The sequence below is a fragment of the Dendropsophus ebraccatus genome, chromosome 14 (genome assembly GCF_027789765.1).
Source record: "Dendropsophus ebraccatus isolate aDenEbr1 chromosome 14, aDenEbr1.pat, whole genome shotgun sequence".
Taxonomy (NCBI): domain Eukaryota; kingdom Metazoa; phylum Chordata; class Amphibia; order Anura; family Hylidae; genus Dendropsophus; species Dendropsophus ebraccatus.
The window spans coordinates 28,545,465-28,558,763 of record NC_091467.1 but is presented as its reverse complement, the minus strand read 5'-3'; the positions used below and the strand labels follow the sequence as shown (position 1 = coordinate 28,558,763).

The 13,299-nt window shown below is 44.1% G+C and overlaps 1 protein-coding gene across 5 annotated transcripts in view; it reads right to left on the bottom strand.

Annotated features, from left to right (window-relative positions):
• Positions 1 to 5,556: 5,556 nt before the first annotated feature.
• Positions 5,557 to 13,299, bottom strand: part of SLC4A1 (solute carrier family 4 member 1 (Diego blood group)) — a 30,753-nt gene continuing 23,010 nt past the window's right edge. For all 5 annotated transcript variants that reach the window (XM_069953711.1, XM_069953710.1, XM_069953712.1 and 2 more), the window contains 7 exons: positions 13,012 to 13,179; positions 11,660 to 11,749; positions 11,401 to 11,576; positions 11,002 to 11,243; positions 9,187 to 9,356; positions 7,925 to 8,098; positions 5,557 to 6,722 (listed from right to left, as the gene is read on the bottom strand). In XM_069953711.1, the coding sequence (XP_069809812.1) occupies positions 6,642 to 6,722; positions 7,925 to 8,098; positions 9,187 to 9,356; positions 11,002 to 11,243; positions 11,401 to 11,576; positions 11,660 to 11,749; positions 13,012 to 13,179 (1,101 nt within the window). In that variant the 3' untranslated portion in view covers positions 5,557 to 6,641. The remainder of the gene's footprint in view (positions 6,723 to 7,924; positions 8,099 to 9,186; positions 9,357 to 11,001; positions 11,244 to 11,400; positions 11,577 to 11,659; positions 11,750 to 13,011; positions 13,180 to 13,299) is intronic.

Sequence of the window (13,299 nt, the reverse complement as noted above, 5' to 3'; positions counted from 1 at the left end):
CAGGAGGCTGATGCCGCCCCCCTCAAGGGCTGTGTTATCTGCCGCCTGAGGCAAACACTTCACCTCGCCTCATGGCAGATACGGGCCTGGCCTCAGGCATCTTCAGAGTCTACCAACACCCTTGGCACTACAATTAATACAATTCCTAACCATATGCCCCTCCTGTTTTCCCTGAATATACTGTATATTCTGGGGGCATTGTGCAGATTTCCCCAAGGGCAGTCCATATACTGAAATCCCAGCACTGTTATAGTAATCATAGCAATGTCATACTTTCTTCCTAGGAATCACAACAGTACCTTTCCCCAGTAGTCATAGCAGGGAGTCTCCTCTGCTCTCTCTTAGGACCCTAGTACACCGAGCAACTGTCTGCCGAATCAGGCAGATATTACTCCGCATAATAAAGACAACGATCAGCTGAAGATCCGATCGTTGTCTTCCATCATCGTCAACATTGGGTTCAGACGCTTCAATGGCAGCTGCGGAGAACATGTAGAAGGACACCAGGGAGCACAGAGAGGTAAGTATTATTTTCTCCATACAGCAAGGGCTGCACGATCATTGAGCCGTTTAATAGGCTCTGTAAGCGAGCTGCGAACTATCAGATCGCGCTCGCCTAATACGTAAATCCAGAATAAATCAGACCTTCGGGTCCTTTTAAATAAACAGATAAATCACTTAAGCACTTGTTTAGCAACAAGCAATGATTTGTTCTTTTCTTTTTACGATAAATTGACTAAAAAATAAATTGCTACAAAGCGTGGCTAATAGGATAGTGTTCACACTATGTAAAAACAATGGCCATATTTCATAACAAGAGCCGTTGTTGTGCAAATGACGGTCGTTGTTTTTGCATAGTGTGAACATAACCTTAATATTGTAATATGATACTGATCCCTGTGAACGACTAGTGTTTACACCGAAAGACTACCAAATGATTATCAATCATTTTGATGTTAAAAGATGCCATCAACGACATACAAATTATTTCTCATTCGTCGTTTGATCGTTGCCGCGTTAACGCCGGAGCTGCATGTTTCAATGCATGACCTGTCAGGATTCTGCGGCCGCTATTCAATGAGTAGCGGCCGCACAAAACTGACATCTCAGTTTTTCGTGCCGCCGCTAGGAATCCTGGCCGGAGCGTATACTATGTGTATCCACTCCGGCCGGGATTCCCTCAGCCTGCAGTAAACGTAAGTTTTGAATTAATCATGGCCGCTGTTGCGAATCGGCACCAACGGCAGTGATTAATTCAAAACTTACGTTGTGTGAACATGGCCTAAAGGTAAAAGGCAATGTAGTTCAATCGCCTGTAAGTGTGCCAATTGAACTACATTATCTTGTACCAGGGGCGTAACTAGGATTCATGGGGCCCCATAGCAAAAAACTGAATAGGGGCCCCCCTTGCCCAACATCCTCACCTGGCCCACCCAGCTGTAAGAACGAAGAAACGCTGCGTCGAGCAAGATAATTACTGTATGTGTGGAGGCTCTTATGGCTGGAGGTACAAAGCTGCCTCCAGCAACGTGTTGTGAGCCCTACATGTACCCATATGGCCGCTAGTGTACTGTGCCACCGTCTCCCCCTTGTGTACCCTGTCATCATCTGTTGCAGAACTACAACTCCTATTATGTGATGTAGTCATATTATCCCACACACCGTGCTGGGAGATGTAGTCCTGTATATTACCACACTGCATGCTGGGAGATGTAGTCCTGTATATTACCACACACCATGCTGGGAGATGTAGTCCTGTATATTATCCCACATAGCATGCTGGGAGATGTAGTCCTGTATATTACCCCACACAGCATGCTGGGAGATATAGTCCTCTATATTACCCCACACAGCATGCTGGGAGATGTAGTCCTGTATATTACCACACACCATGCTGGGAGATGTAGTCCTGTATATTACCCCACACCATGCTGGGAGATGTAGTCCTGTATATTACCCCACACCATGCTGGGAGATGTAGTCCCGTATATTACCACACACAGCATGCTGGGGGATGTAGTCCCACATATTACCACACAAACCATGCTGGGAGATGTAGTCCTGTATATTACCACACACCGTGCTGGGAGATGTAGTCCTGTATATTACCACACAAACCATGCTGGGAGATGTAGTCCTGTATATTACCCCACACAGCATGCTGGGAGATGTAGTCCTGTATATTACCACACACCATGCTGGGAGATGTAGTCCTGTATATTACCACACACCATGCTGGGAGATGTAGTCCTGTATATTACCCCACAACATGCTGGGAGATGTAGTCCTGTATATTACCACACACACCATGCTGGGAGATGTAGTCCTGTATATTACCCCACACACCATGCTGAGAGATGTAGTCCTGTATATTACCCCACACAGCATGCTGGGAGATGTAGTCCTGTATATTACCACACACCATGCTGGGAGATGTAGTCCTGTATATTACCACACACACCATGCTGGGAGATGTAGTCCTGTATATTACCACACACACCGTGCTGGGAGATGTAGTCCTGTATATTACCCCCACACCATGCTGGGAGATGTAGTCCTGTATATTACCACACACCATGCTGGGAGATGTAGTCCTGTATATTACCACACACCATGCTGGGAGATGTAGTCCTGTATATTACCCCCACACCTTGCTGGGAGATGTAGTCCCGTATATTACCACACACACCATGCTGAGAGATGTAGTCCTGTATATTACCCCACACAGCATGCTGGGGGATGTAGTCCCACATATTACCACACACACCATGCTGGGAGATGTAGTCCTGTATATTACCACACACACCATGCTGGGAGATGTAGTCCTGTATATTACCACACACACCGTGCTGGGAGATGTAGTCCTGTATATTACCCCCACACCATGCTGGGAGATGTAGTCCTGTATATTACCACACACCATGCTGGGAGATGTAGTCCTGTATATTACCACACACACCATGCTGGGAGATGTAGTCCTGTATATTACCCCCACACCTTGCTGGGAGATGTAGTCCCGTATATTACCACACACAGCATGCTGGGGGATGTAGTCCCACATATTACCACACAAACCATGCTGGGAGATGTAGTCCTGTATATTACCACACACCGTGCTGGGAGATGTAGTCCTGTATATTACCACACAAACCATGCTGGGAGATGTAGTCCTGTATATTACCCCACACAAACCATGCTGGGAGATGTAGTCCTGTATATTACCCCACACACCATGCTGGGAGATGTAGTCCTGTATATTACCACACACCATGCTGGGAGATGTAGTCCTGTATATTACCACACACCATGCTGGGAGATGTAGTCCTGTATATTACCCCACACCATGCTGGGAGATGTAGTCCTGTATATTACCACACACCATGCTGGGAGATGTAGTCCTGTATATTACCACACACCATGCTGGGAGATGTAGTCCTGTATATTACCACACACCATGCTGGGAGATGTAGTCCCGTATATTACCACACACCATGCTGGGAGATGTAGTCCTGTATATTACCACACACACTATGCTGGGAAATGTAGTCCTGTATATTACCACACACCATGCTGGGAGATGTAGTCCTGTATATTACCACACACCATGCTGGGGGATGTAGTCCTGTATATTACCACACACCATGCTGGGAGATGTAGTCCTGTATATTACCCCCACACCTTGCTGGGAGATGTAGTCCTGTATATTACCCCCACACCTTGCTGGGAGATGTAGTCCCGTATATTACCACACACACCATGCTGAGAGATGTAGTCCTGTATATTACCCCACACAGCATGCTGGGGGATGTAGTCCCACATATTACCACACACACCATGCTGGGAGATGTAGTCCTGTATATTACCACACACACCATGCTGGGAGATGTAGTCCTGTATATTACCACACAAACCATGCTGGGAGATGTAGTCCTTCATATTACCACACAAACCATGCTGGGAGATGTAGTCCTGTATATTACCACACACCGTGCTGGGAGATGTAGTCCTGTATATTACCACACACCATGCTGGGAGATGTAGTCCTGTATATTACCACACACCATGCTGGGAGATGTAGTCCTGTATATTACCACACACCATGCTGGGAGATGTAGTCCTGTATATTACCACACACCATGCTGGGAGATGTAGTCCTGTATATTACCACACACCATGCTGGGAGATGTAGTCCTGTAAATCCCCTACTATGAACTGCCAATAGGGCATGATGGGGGTTGTAGTTCTGCAACTTGAATGTCTTGATGGTCTGAGTTTGGGGGGGGGGGGGGGGGTGATACAGGCTGGGAGGATTGGCCCTGGGACACTGTGGGGGTGTGGGTGGGGATTGGCTTCAGGACAATGCAGGGGTGGTGGGGAGTTGTCCCTGGGACACTGTGGGGAAGGGTGGGGGTGATGCTGGGACACTGGGGGGGGGGGGGGAGTTGTCCCTGGGACACTGTGGGGAAGGGTGGGGGTGATACTGGGGGGGGGGGAGTTGTCCCTGGGACACTGCGGGGGAGGGGGACTTTGGGGACACTGTATGGAGGGTGGGTGCTCCTGGGGACATACTATGTGTGTGTGTGTGGGGGGGGGGCTGGGGCTGCTGGGGACATACTATGTGTGGGGGGGGGGGCTGGGGCCACACTGTGGGAGGGGGGTTGGGGCTGCTGGGGACACACTATGTGAGGGGGAGGGGGGCTGGGGCCGCTGGATGAGGGTGGGGTCGCAGGACGGGAGCCGCAGAGGGCGCTGGACCGACGGTCGGGGGACACAGGAGATACCGTACGGGGGCGGGGCCGCAAGGTATGCTAGATGGGGGCAGGAGCTGCATGTTATGCTGGACAGGGGGACGCAGGGGACGCCGGACGGACGCAGGGGACGCTGACAGGGAGGGGCCTCCGGACGGGGGACGCCGTGCACATTGCAGCTGGGCATTTGCAGCACCCGGGAGGCCCGCTCGGCGGCCGGGTGCTGCTAGTGTCAGGGGGCCCAATCCATTTCAGGATCGGGTACAGGGCCCCCTGATGCGGCGGGCCCCATAGCAACCGCTACGGTTGCTATGGCGGTAGTTCCGCCACTGTCTTGTACCTTTATAATATATCTCAGCTGATTTTGATCTATTTGAGACCTGTATGTATTGATTTATTATGCATATGATCAGTGTTCCATGTTTTCCTATTGACCCTCCTAGCACCATGTGATCTTTCACTCCCCCCACCCCCTTCTTACTGATTGTTGAATTTGCACTATACCCCCTATATATACCAGTGTCTATGTAACTATTCACATGATTGACAAAGACCCAATGGGTTGAAACGTCGCTGTAACTGCCTTGGTGATGGAACTTGTTGGTTGCTGTTGGACTCCTTCTACACATTGTGTCTATCAGCCAGCACAGGGGTAGCTGACAATTCAGTTATATTCTATACCACTGTACAGAAATTATACTGTGTAATATATATATATATATATATATATATATATATATCTATATATATTTTTTTTTTTTTTTTAAATCAAAATGAGACAGGTACAGAGACAGGTTTTCGTGTCATATTTTATTTGTATAAAATAAATTTGTCAGATATTATAATATCCAGTTCTGCAAAGCATTAAATTGCCACTAAAAACATTTCTCTTACGAAAAACACATAATAAACATAATAATACACAGGTGAATGATTTCATTTTATTCAAACAACACATTCTTCACGTCCCAAAAAAAAAAAAAAAAATTCCACTATTTTTATGTTAAAATGCTCAGGTATCATCCGATCATAATTCAGCAGGGTTTGTTCTTGAGAAAATATATTATTAATTATATCTAAATATATTATTTTTAAGCATATTTACAGATTTTTTTTTTTAAAGATTTTATATATATATATATATATATATATATATATATATATATTTTTTTTTTTTTTTTAAAGCAAAGCGCATTAGCTTTAAAGTAACACTCTGAATAGAACTAATACAGTGTATGTTTCCTTGTTCAGGATCCGAGGGGGTGGAGCATGGTGCAGGCGTCGTTTTTGCTCCCAGTGTCATGCTCCGCCCCCGCAGACCCTGCACTAGTTATAACACAGAGTATATGTTTTTACCAGTGTTCCTTTAAATTAAAGACAAATATGAAAAACAAGTGAAAATGAAAGAATATAAAAGAAGATTAAAGATGAGATTAAATAAAAGAAAGCATGGCTGCTCTCTTAAAGAAACAGTACCACTCCATTCACTTTAAATAGGCTAAATAGCAATACTAGGAGCCCCCTATAGATAAAAGTGGCACTGTTTCTGGAAGAAAGACAGTTTTCTTAGTTCCTTTAAGTTATTAAAGTATTCTCGATAGAAAAGAGAAAATAAAAAAAGAATCAGCAATTTGTAAAATTCTAAAACTATGGATTTTTTGTTCATTTTTTCTCTTGGTAAGAAAATAGTGCATTAGAAAACATTATATAAAAAAATTCACGGTTGGAAAGTAAGTTGCATTGTTATGGAAGGAGAACGCCTTGAGGTTCTCAATACTTATATAACATGATCCTGTGGGTTCTACAATTGGTCTTTTAGCAAAAGGCTATTTTCCTAAAATCTGCTATAAGTGATGGCAGCATTACGTAGGTTCTCCCAGACATAGGACTGGGTTAAATGGGCATCTGCACTTCATTGTAGACGTCCTGGCCTTCTTCTTCTTCCAGATTGACAGAAGCATCATCTGCATCCAGCTGAAACAATAAGAAAGGTGAGTATGGGAACAGCCATGGCATATATCTATTATATAAAGGATCCAGGTAATGGTATATATAGCAGATTTTAAAAAGTTGCTGGTTAGCAATACCATCTACCTATTACACCAGCTGGTGATTATGAGTGGTGACGCTGCGGGGGGCACTGGGATGGGTAAGTATCACTTCATTGTTATGTTCCCACCATCCCTGTTCTCCCTGTTTTTTTAAGGTTTGCCCAGAGTACCACTTTAAGAGATGTTTGATGGTGAAGACTTGACTGAGTGACCCGAAAAAAAAAAGATTGCTCAACTCAGTGGGGAGGCCAATAACAGCCCACCACTATGATGCATCAACCATAGTAATGTTAGCATGGTTAGATGATGAGTACTCCATACGGCACCATCATGTACTGGCATAAAGCTGAATCCACATGGTGACTTTAATGAACAGTTTTGTATTTTGCCAGTCTTGTAAAGCCACAACAGGAGAGCGCTACCAAAATGTGAGAGTTGATGCCTGTGTGGTTGTGCTCAGTAGTCATTTATCTGCCATTGCCAGATAGTTTACCGTCTGTTACTAGCTAGGACATGTGAATGAAGCCGGGTGTAACACCAGGCAAGCCAGTAGATTCCACTTCAATAGGTTAAGCGCAGGTGAATGTAGGGTGGCATACTGTATACATAACAAAAGGTAGTGCTATGGATCACCACTAGGTTAAAAACACTAACGCGTTGCATTAAAGGACATAGTGTTTTTAACCTAGTGGTGATCCATAGCACTACCTTTTGTTATGTATACCGTATGCCACCCTACATTCACCTGCGTTTAACCTATTAAGGGGGAATCTACTGGCTTGCCTGCTTTTACACCCGGCTTTATTCACATTGTGATACACACCACGTCCTTGGAGTGGTGCCCCTGGAAGAGCAGCGGCGATTCTTTGGATTTTATGCGCTACATAGAGTTGTGCCTATACTGTTGCACAACCTTATCAGGTGAGTTGTGACATCTACACCTGAACCAGCGCTGTCTTATAATATTACACCCAGAAGCACCCCTGTCTCTTTTTTTTTTTTTTTTAGTTAGGACATGCACAATCCCCTCCTCCAGTGGCTTATAAAGGGTCAATGAAGTATACTGGAAGTTTGTAACAAGAAATGGCGGGTGTTTTTATTACGAGTCGCCCTTGTTATACTTACACATTTAAGCTCCAGGCTTGAGAAGATGTGTGGCAGGATAAACCTGCGGACTGGCACAGTAAGGATGAGGAGAAATGGGAGGGCGAGTGAGGCCGGAGTGAACATCACAACAAACAGAACAGCCAGGCAGATCACCTGCACCAGGGTGAAGACATGCATACGCCAAGTCTTAACCTGCAAAGTAATAAAACATATTAATTCAAGAGTCAAGACCCTTTTTAACAGGGGGTTATCCAGAATTAGAAAAGCACAGCTACTTCTTCTAAAAATAGCACCACCCCTGTCCTCAGGTTGTGCATGGTATTACAACTCGGCTCCATTTACTTTAATGGAAATGAGCTGCAATACTACACACCAACTAAGGACAGGAGTAGCCCTGTTTCTAGTATACGGTAGTTATGTTTTTCTAATCCTGGATAACCCCTTTATGCTAATGTCTCCATCCCCTTTTCTTTGTCTAGCTCCTCGTTTCCTGTATAGCCATGAACAATTTGAATCCCTCTACGTTCAGCTAAGATTAGCCATGAACAGATGTGACCATATATTACTCTACATAAACATTCTCTAGTAAAAAAAGCAGGGGGGATATCAAGTGTGGGGAAGGTGAGGGGTCAGGTGGTGAAGGAAAGAGGAGAGACATATACAGGCAAAGTTAGGGGCCTTTTACACGGGACAAAAGTGACAGCGATCAGCCGAGGACTGGGAAAATGCCCAATTGTCAATATATTGCTATCGGTACATCTCTCTAAACAGAGGACATGCAACCGATAGCAATACATTTAAATGGCCGCACGAACAATGCAATGATCGTTTGTGCAGCCCGGCCACTCAACTCGTCATGACTTCAAAAAAGCAATGCAAACAACCACTGATCTCGCTGATTGGCGGCTGAAGATCCTATCAATGTAAAAAAGATCCTTAGTTTCCATTCAAGTTTACTTCTTTTGGATGCAACCATATCGGGGCATCTGAAAACGAGGCTCAGTCTCTTATATAACAGACCGACTGGTGGTTGGCTGCCTATAAATATCTGCAATGTTTTGTTCTCAGGCTGTGGTGCAACCGACCACCAGTCTGTCCACCAAGAAAACAACCTGACAACGTACAATATGTCTAGCATCTTGTATACAGATGACTCAGGACGCAGAGTTTACAGTAGACCAACCCCACAGACAAAACCACTTTCTCAAACATAACTTAAAGCAAGAGTTTACAATATACATTATACAATGCCTCAGGCGCACCCTCCCGGCATCACTCACCCGTGTTACATAAGGTTCTGAAGGATGATATTTTGGTGGTTTCAAGGTGAGAAGGATCCGGTCGTACAGCTGTATTCCATTAAGTGAGGTGACACCCATGTACAGGAAAATACCAAACAAAACAGCCAGCGGAATGAGAGATAGAACTGGTTCCATCAGGATGGAGACACCTGTAGAGAGACGAGCGTATAGATAAGACACTGGATATCACATTCACATATTCCCCCACAGATATAATACATGCATGCACATGCCTAATGGAACACAATGGGATATCATGGCTGCCCATAGCCCTTCTAGAACACTGTCCAGCTTTGGGAATTTGGAGGGATCTAAGTGTTTTGTTACTTATTATGTTATATTTTATTTTGCTATGTGACAGCGACACGTTCCTATGCTGCTTATACTCCAAGTGTCCTTCATCTCAATGTCTGACCCATTTTTCCTGCATCCTCCCCCATCCTTGTTGCTGCATCTCCTCTGTATCTGAACACCCCCGGGGTCAATGTCGTCTCTTCTTGTTTGTTGTCAGAGGAGAAGGAATGTGAGGACATAGGGTCAGGCTTTGTAGCTATGGGCAGGATGTGATTTATGATATTCGGAGGATGGTACAGAAAGCTTGGGACATGGGAGTACAGAATGTACATAGGTTTTCTATGTATGCAGAGGATTATATATATATTCCTATCATAGACTTAAAGCATGCCACTATCGATGTACATAATGGGCCGTATGCATCAAAACCAAAAATAATCATCTAAGGTTCAGGAGGAGACGAGCTAGGAAATAGAGGTGAACAATGACAATGGCTGCTATTACAGAGCCCAGTGGATCGCAAGCTTCCCCAGACATCATGGCTATGCTTTCCTTCTTGAATGTCCCTCTAAGCGTCCTATTACACAGATCGATAATAGGCCAAATCGTCTCGATTTGGCCGATTATCGCTCTGTGTAATGGAGACAATGATCAATTTACTGTTTGGGCAAGGGCTGCACGGACATCACTAATGATGTCCATCAGGGACAGATCAACTTTACCATAGGCCCCGGGCTGTTCACCAAGCCTGGGCCCCCCTACCCCACTGTAACTATATCTTTAGTATTCCTCCTCCACAGTGCAGACTGTACAGGACCTGTGGTGACTTCATAGTCATGTGATAAGGTCCTTCAGTATGTTCTTTAATGTTACTTAATTGTCTCCTGGCTACAGGTTTGCTCTGTTTTGTGCAAAATTGCAGTAAAAACACAGCGATTTTTTTTTTGCAAATCATGGTAGAACTGTAGCCAGGAGACAATACACCACTGAAAGTATACGTCTATTTGGGTGTCCATGGGCCTAACTAACCTATTATAATCCGCTACTGATGTCCCTGCAGCCCTTGCTAAACCATTGTCGGGCTGTGTTATAGGCCCAGTAAATAAGCGGCAATATAGCAGATCGGCACCCGTTTACAGTATTGATCGTGACCTCATCGGCCCGTGTAATAGAATCCTAAGACTCAGCCCACTGCCCGACTCAGACATCTAAATACCCTGGTCAAGACAAAGTGGCTTGTTGGTGCTCCCTAGAAACCAGCACTCAGTGGCTTGTAGGTGTCCCAGTAGTTACACTTCACATGGGACCCCTTCTATAAAAATTGATATGGTCTGATATATGGCATGGAATGTGGTTGCTTTTTCGAGGCAACTCCTTCAATTCTATTATGAATTTTGAATAAATTGAACTTCATCCAAATTTCCCAAAAAGTCAGAATTGTCTGAAGTCTAAACAAAACAAAATTGAATCTGTATGAAAATGATATGGTTTCATACGTACCCACAAGAACGGCCACTAACAAACCACTGATCCGTTGCTCAATAACGCGCTCTATTTGAGGTTTCACTCCCTTGGACATGACAGTAAGAGCATTGGCATGGCTGACTGTACGGACTGTGGTTGCACTGAGCCAGGGCATTCCGAAGAGAGCACATATACCCCCCATGCCCACGATCAACAGAAGGTCCAAGTGGAATCCAGAACCTTTCACGGCTTTTCTTTCTGGTTTGCTGACAATGAGCCTAAAGGACAGAGCTAAATCAGAATCTGAACGTGCATCTTCTCTATAGGTAGAAAGTCTGCCGGTATTATTCAAGAAAGAGCGCCACTCTATAGGCTTATATACTTATATAAGGATATAGATATAAATGAATGATAATAGGTACAGAAAATGCTTACGTGGTAATCTGAGATTCCATAAAGATCAAGATGAAGACCAGCAGGGCTGGGACCACACAGGCAAACATCATCCAGATAGGGAAAGGATTGACCTCTGGCTGTAGGCCCATGGGTGAGATAAACCAACCACGGTCTGTTGGACGGGAGACGCTGATACCTTTGGGGAGCACAAGTTTCTGCAAATTGATGACACGGGCATTAGTGTCTATAAGGATTTAGTTTTACATCTTGTACGTTTTGTTAGCAAGAATTTACAGACCTTTGTGTATGTATCCTTGATGAAGAAGTCGGCTGTCACCATAAGGAAGATGGCTATGGGGACACCAAAATCTCCAATGATACGACGGAGCTGTAAAGCAGGTAATAAAGGTTAGGGGTGGAACACGTGTTCAGTGGCTGCCATCTTAGGAACCTGCTTGAGAGTCTCAACTGGGGAATACGGAATACGAGAAGGTGCCCTAGGTGCTTCATATATGGGAGAGTGGTACTACTTTAGAAACCATAGTTAGATGCGAGGATACAGTAGTGAATTAAACATTCGCTCTTTGGTGAAGGAATCCAAGTTACATTTATGGCATCGCCGTATATAATATGTGGGAGATTGACCCCTTACTGGGATTTTCTGTGATGAAGTGATTGATGGCCTATCCTCAGTATCAATCACTAATTGGCAGGGTGCCGATAGCCAAAACTGATCAGCTATTCAGGTGAGCTGTAGCCGCCATACTATAGAGTGAATACAAGGCTTCAGCACTATGCACTGCACAATCTTGACACCCAGACTATTGTTAACTACCAAAGACATCAGGACACTGGTTGGGAATCAAAAGAGACAGCATCCAAGCCGTTTAGTGTTTGACCTGTGATGCAATTGTGAGGGGCCAGTGCTTTCTTATGATAGCCAGGGGACTTATAAACACCCCAGATCTACTATGGGCGTCTGCCTAATAGTTTGCCTGACAATAACGTTTTGAAATACTAAACACCATAAAAGTCATCAAAGAATTGTTCAACTCATAATAAAAATGCCTATTCGGCCCTGCCTATATATGTAACATCTCACACTGCTAACATTTGTGGTGCGCTCTGTTCATTAATTGGACAGTTTTTTAGTGCTTGGACCCTCCACTAGTCAACTTGGGGGGGGGGGGAGATAACTTTGTTAAGTTGGAAATACCCTTAAAATAGCACAATATTTAACAAATTTCTTGTTGTCTTTATAATAGTACAAAAATAAATACAAACAGTATACAAATAGTACAAACATAAAAATGCAAAAAAAATATAATTATGTATATATATATATATATATATATATATAGTTACATTTTTATTCTAATCAATAAATTATATGAACCCCAAAATTATGCTATTACAAAAAAAAAATAACTTGAAACAGGCCCCCATATGGCTATAGGATAGAACAATAAAGGTAAGGCTCTTGAAATAACAATATATTAAAAAAAAAAAATTGCTTGGGTCTAAAACACATGTAGGTAGTGCATGCCAGGACTCCTGGAGATGTGGTGATGTTGGTTACTAGATAGTACTTTCTAAATTATAATGTGATTTAGAACAATGTATGATTTTACAGGACAACTACAACTTTACCTTCCCAGGAAAGAAGCTGCTGTTCTTGAACTGCCGCAGGAAATAGGCGATGAAGAAGGCTCCGGACATCAGCACCAGAGACAGCAGAGCCGTGTTTGGCTGGGGATAGGTTGCGTCATTCACAGTGGTCACATTGTAATGGGCCCGGAGGGGATGGGCTACGAAGATCTGAAAAAAATGTAAGGCAGATTCAATCACAGCTGATCACTGGGGATCCCAAGAAGCAATTTCTATCAGCCTATTACCAGGGGACTCTTGTAACAGAACAGAGATGACCCATTTTCTCCT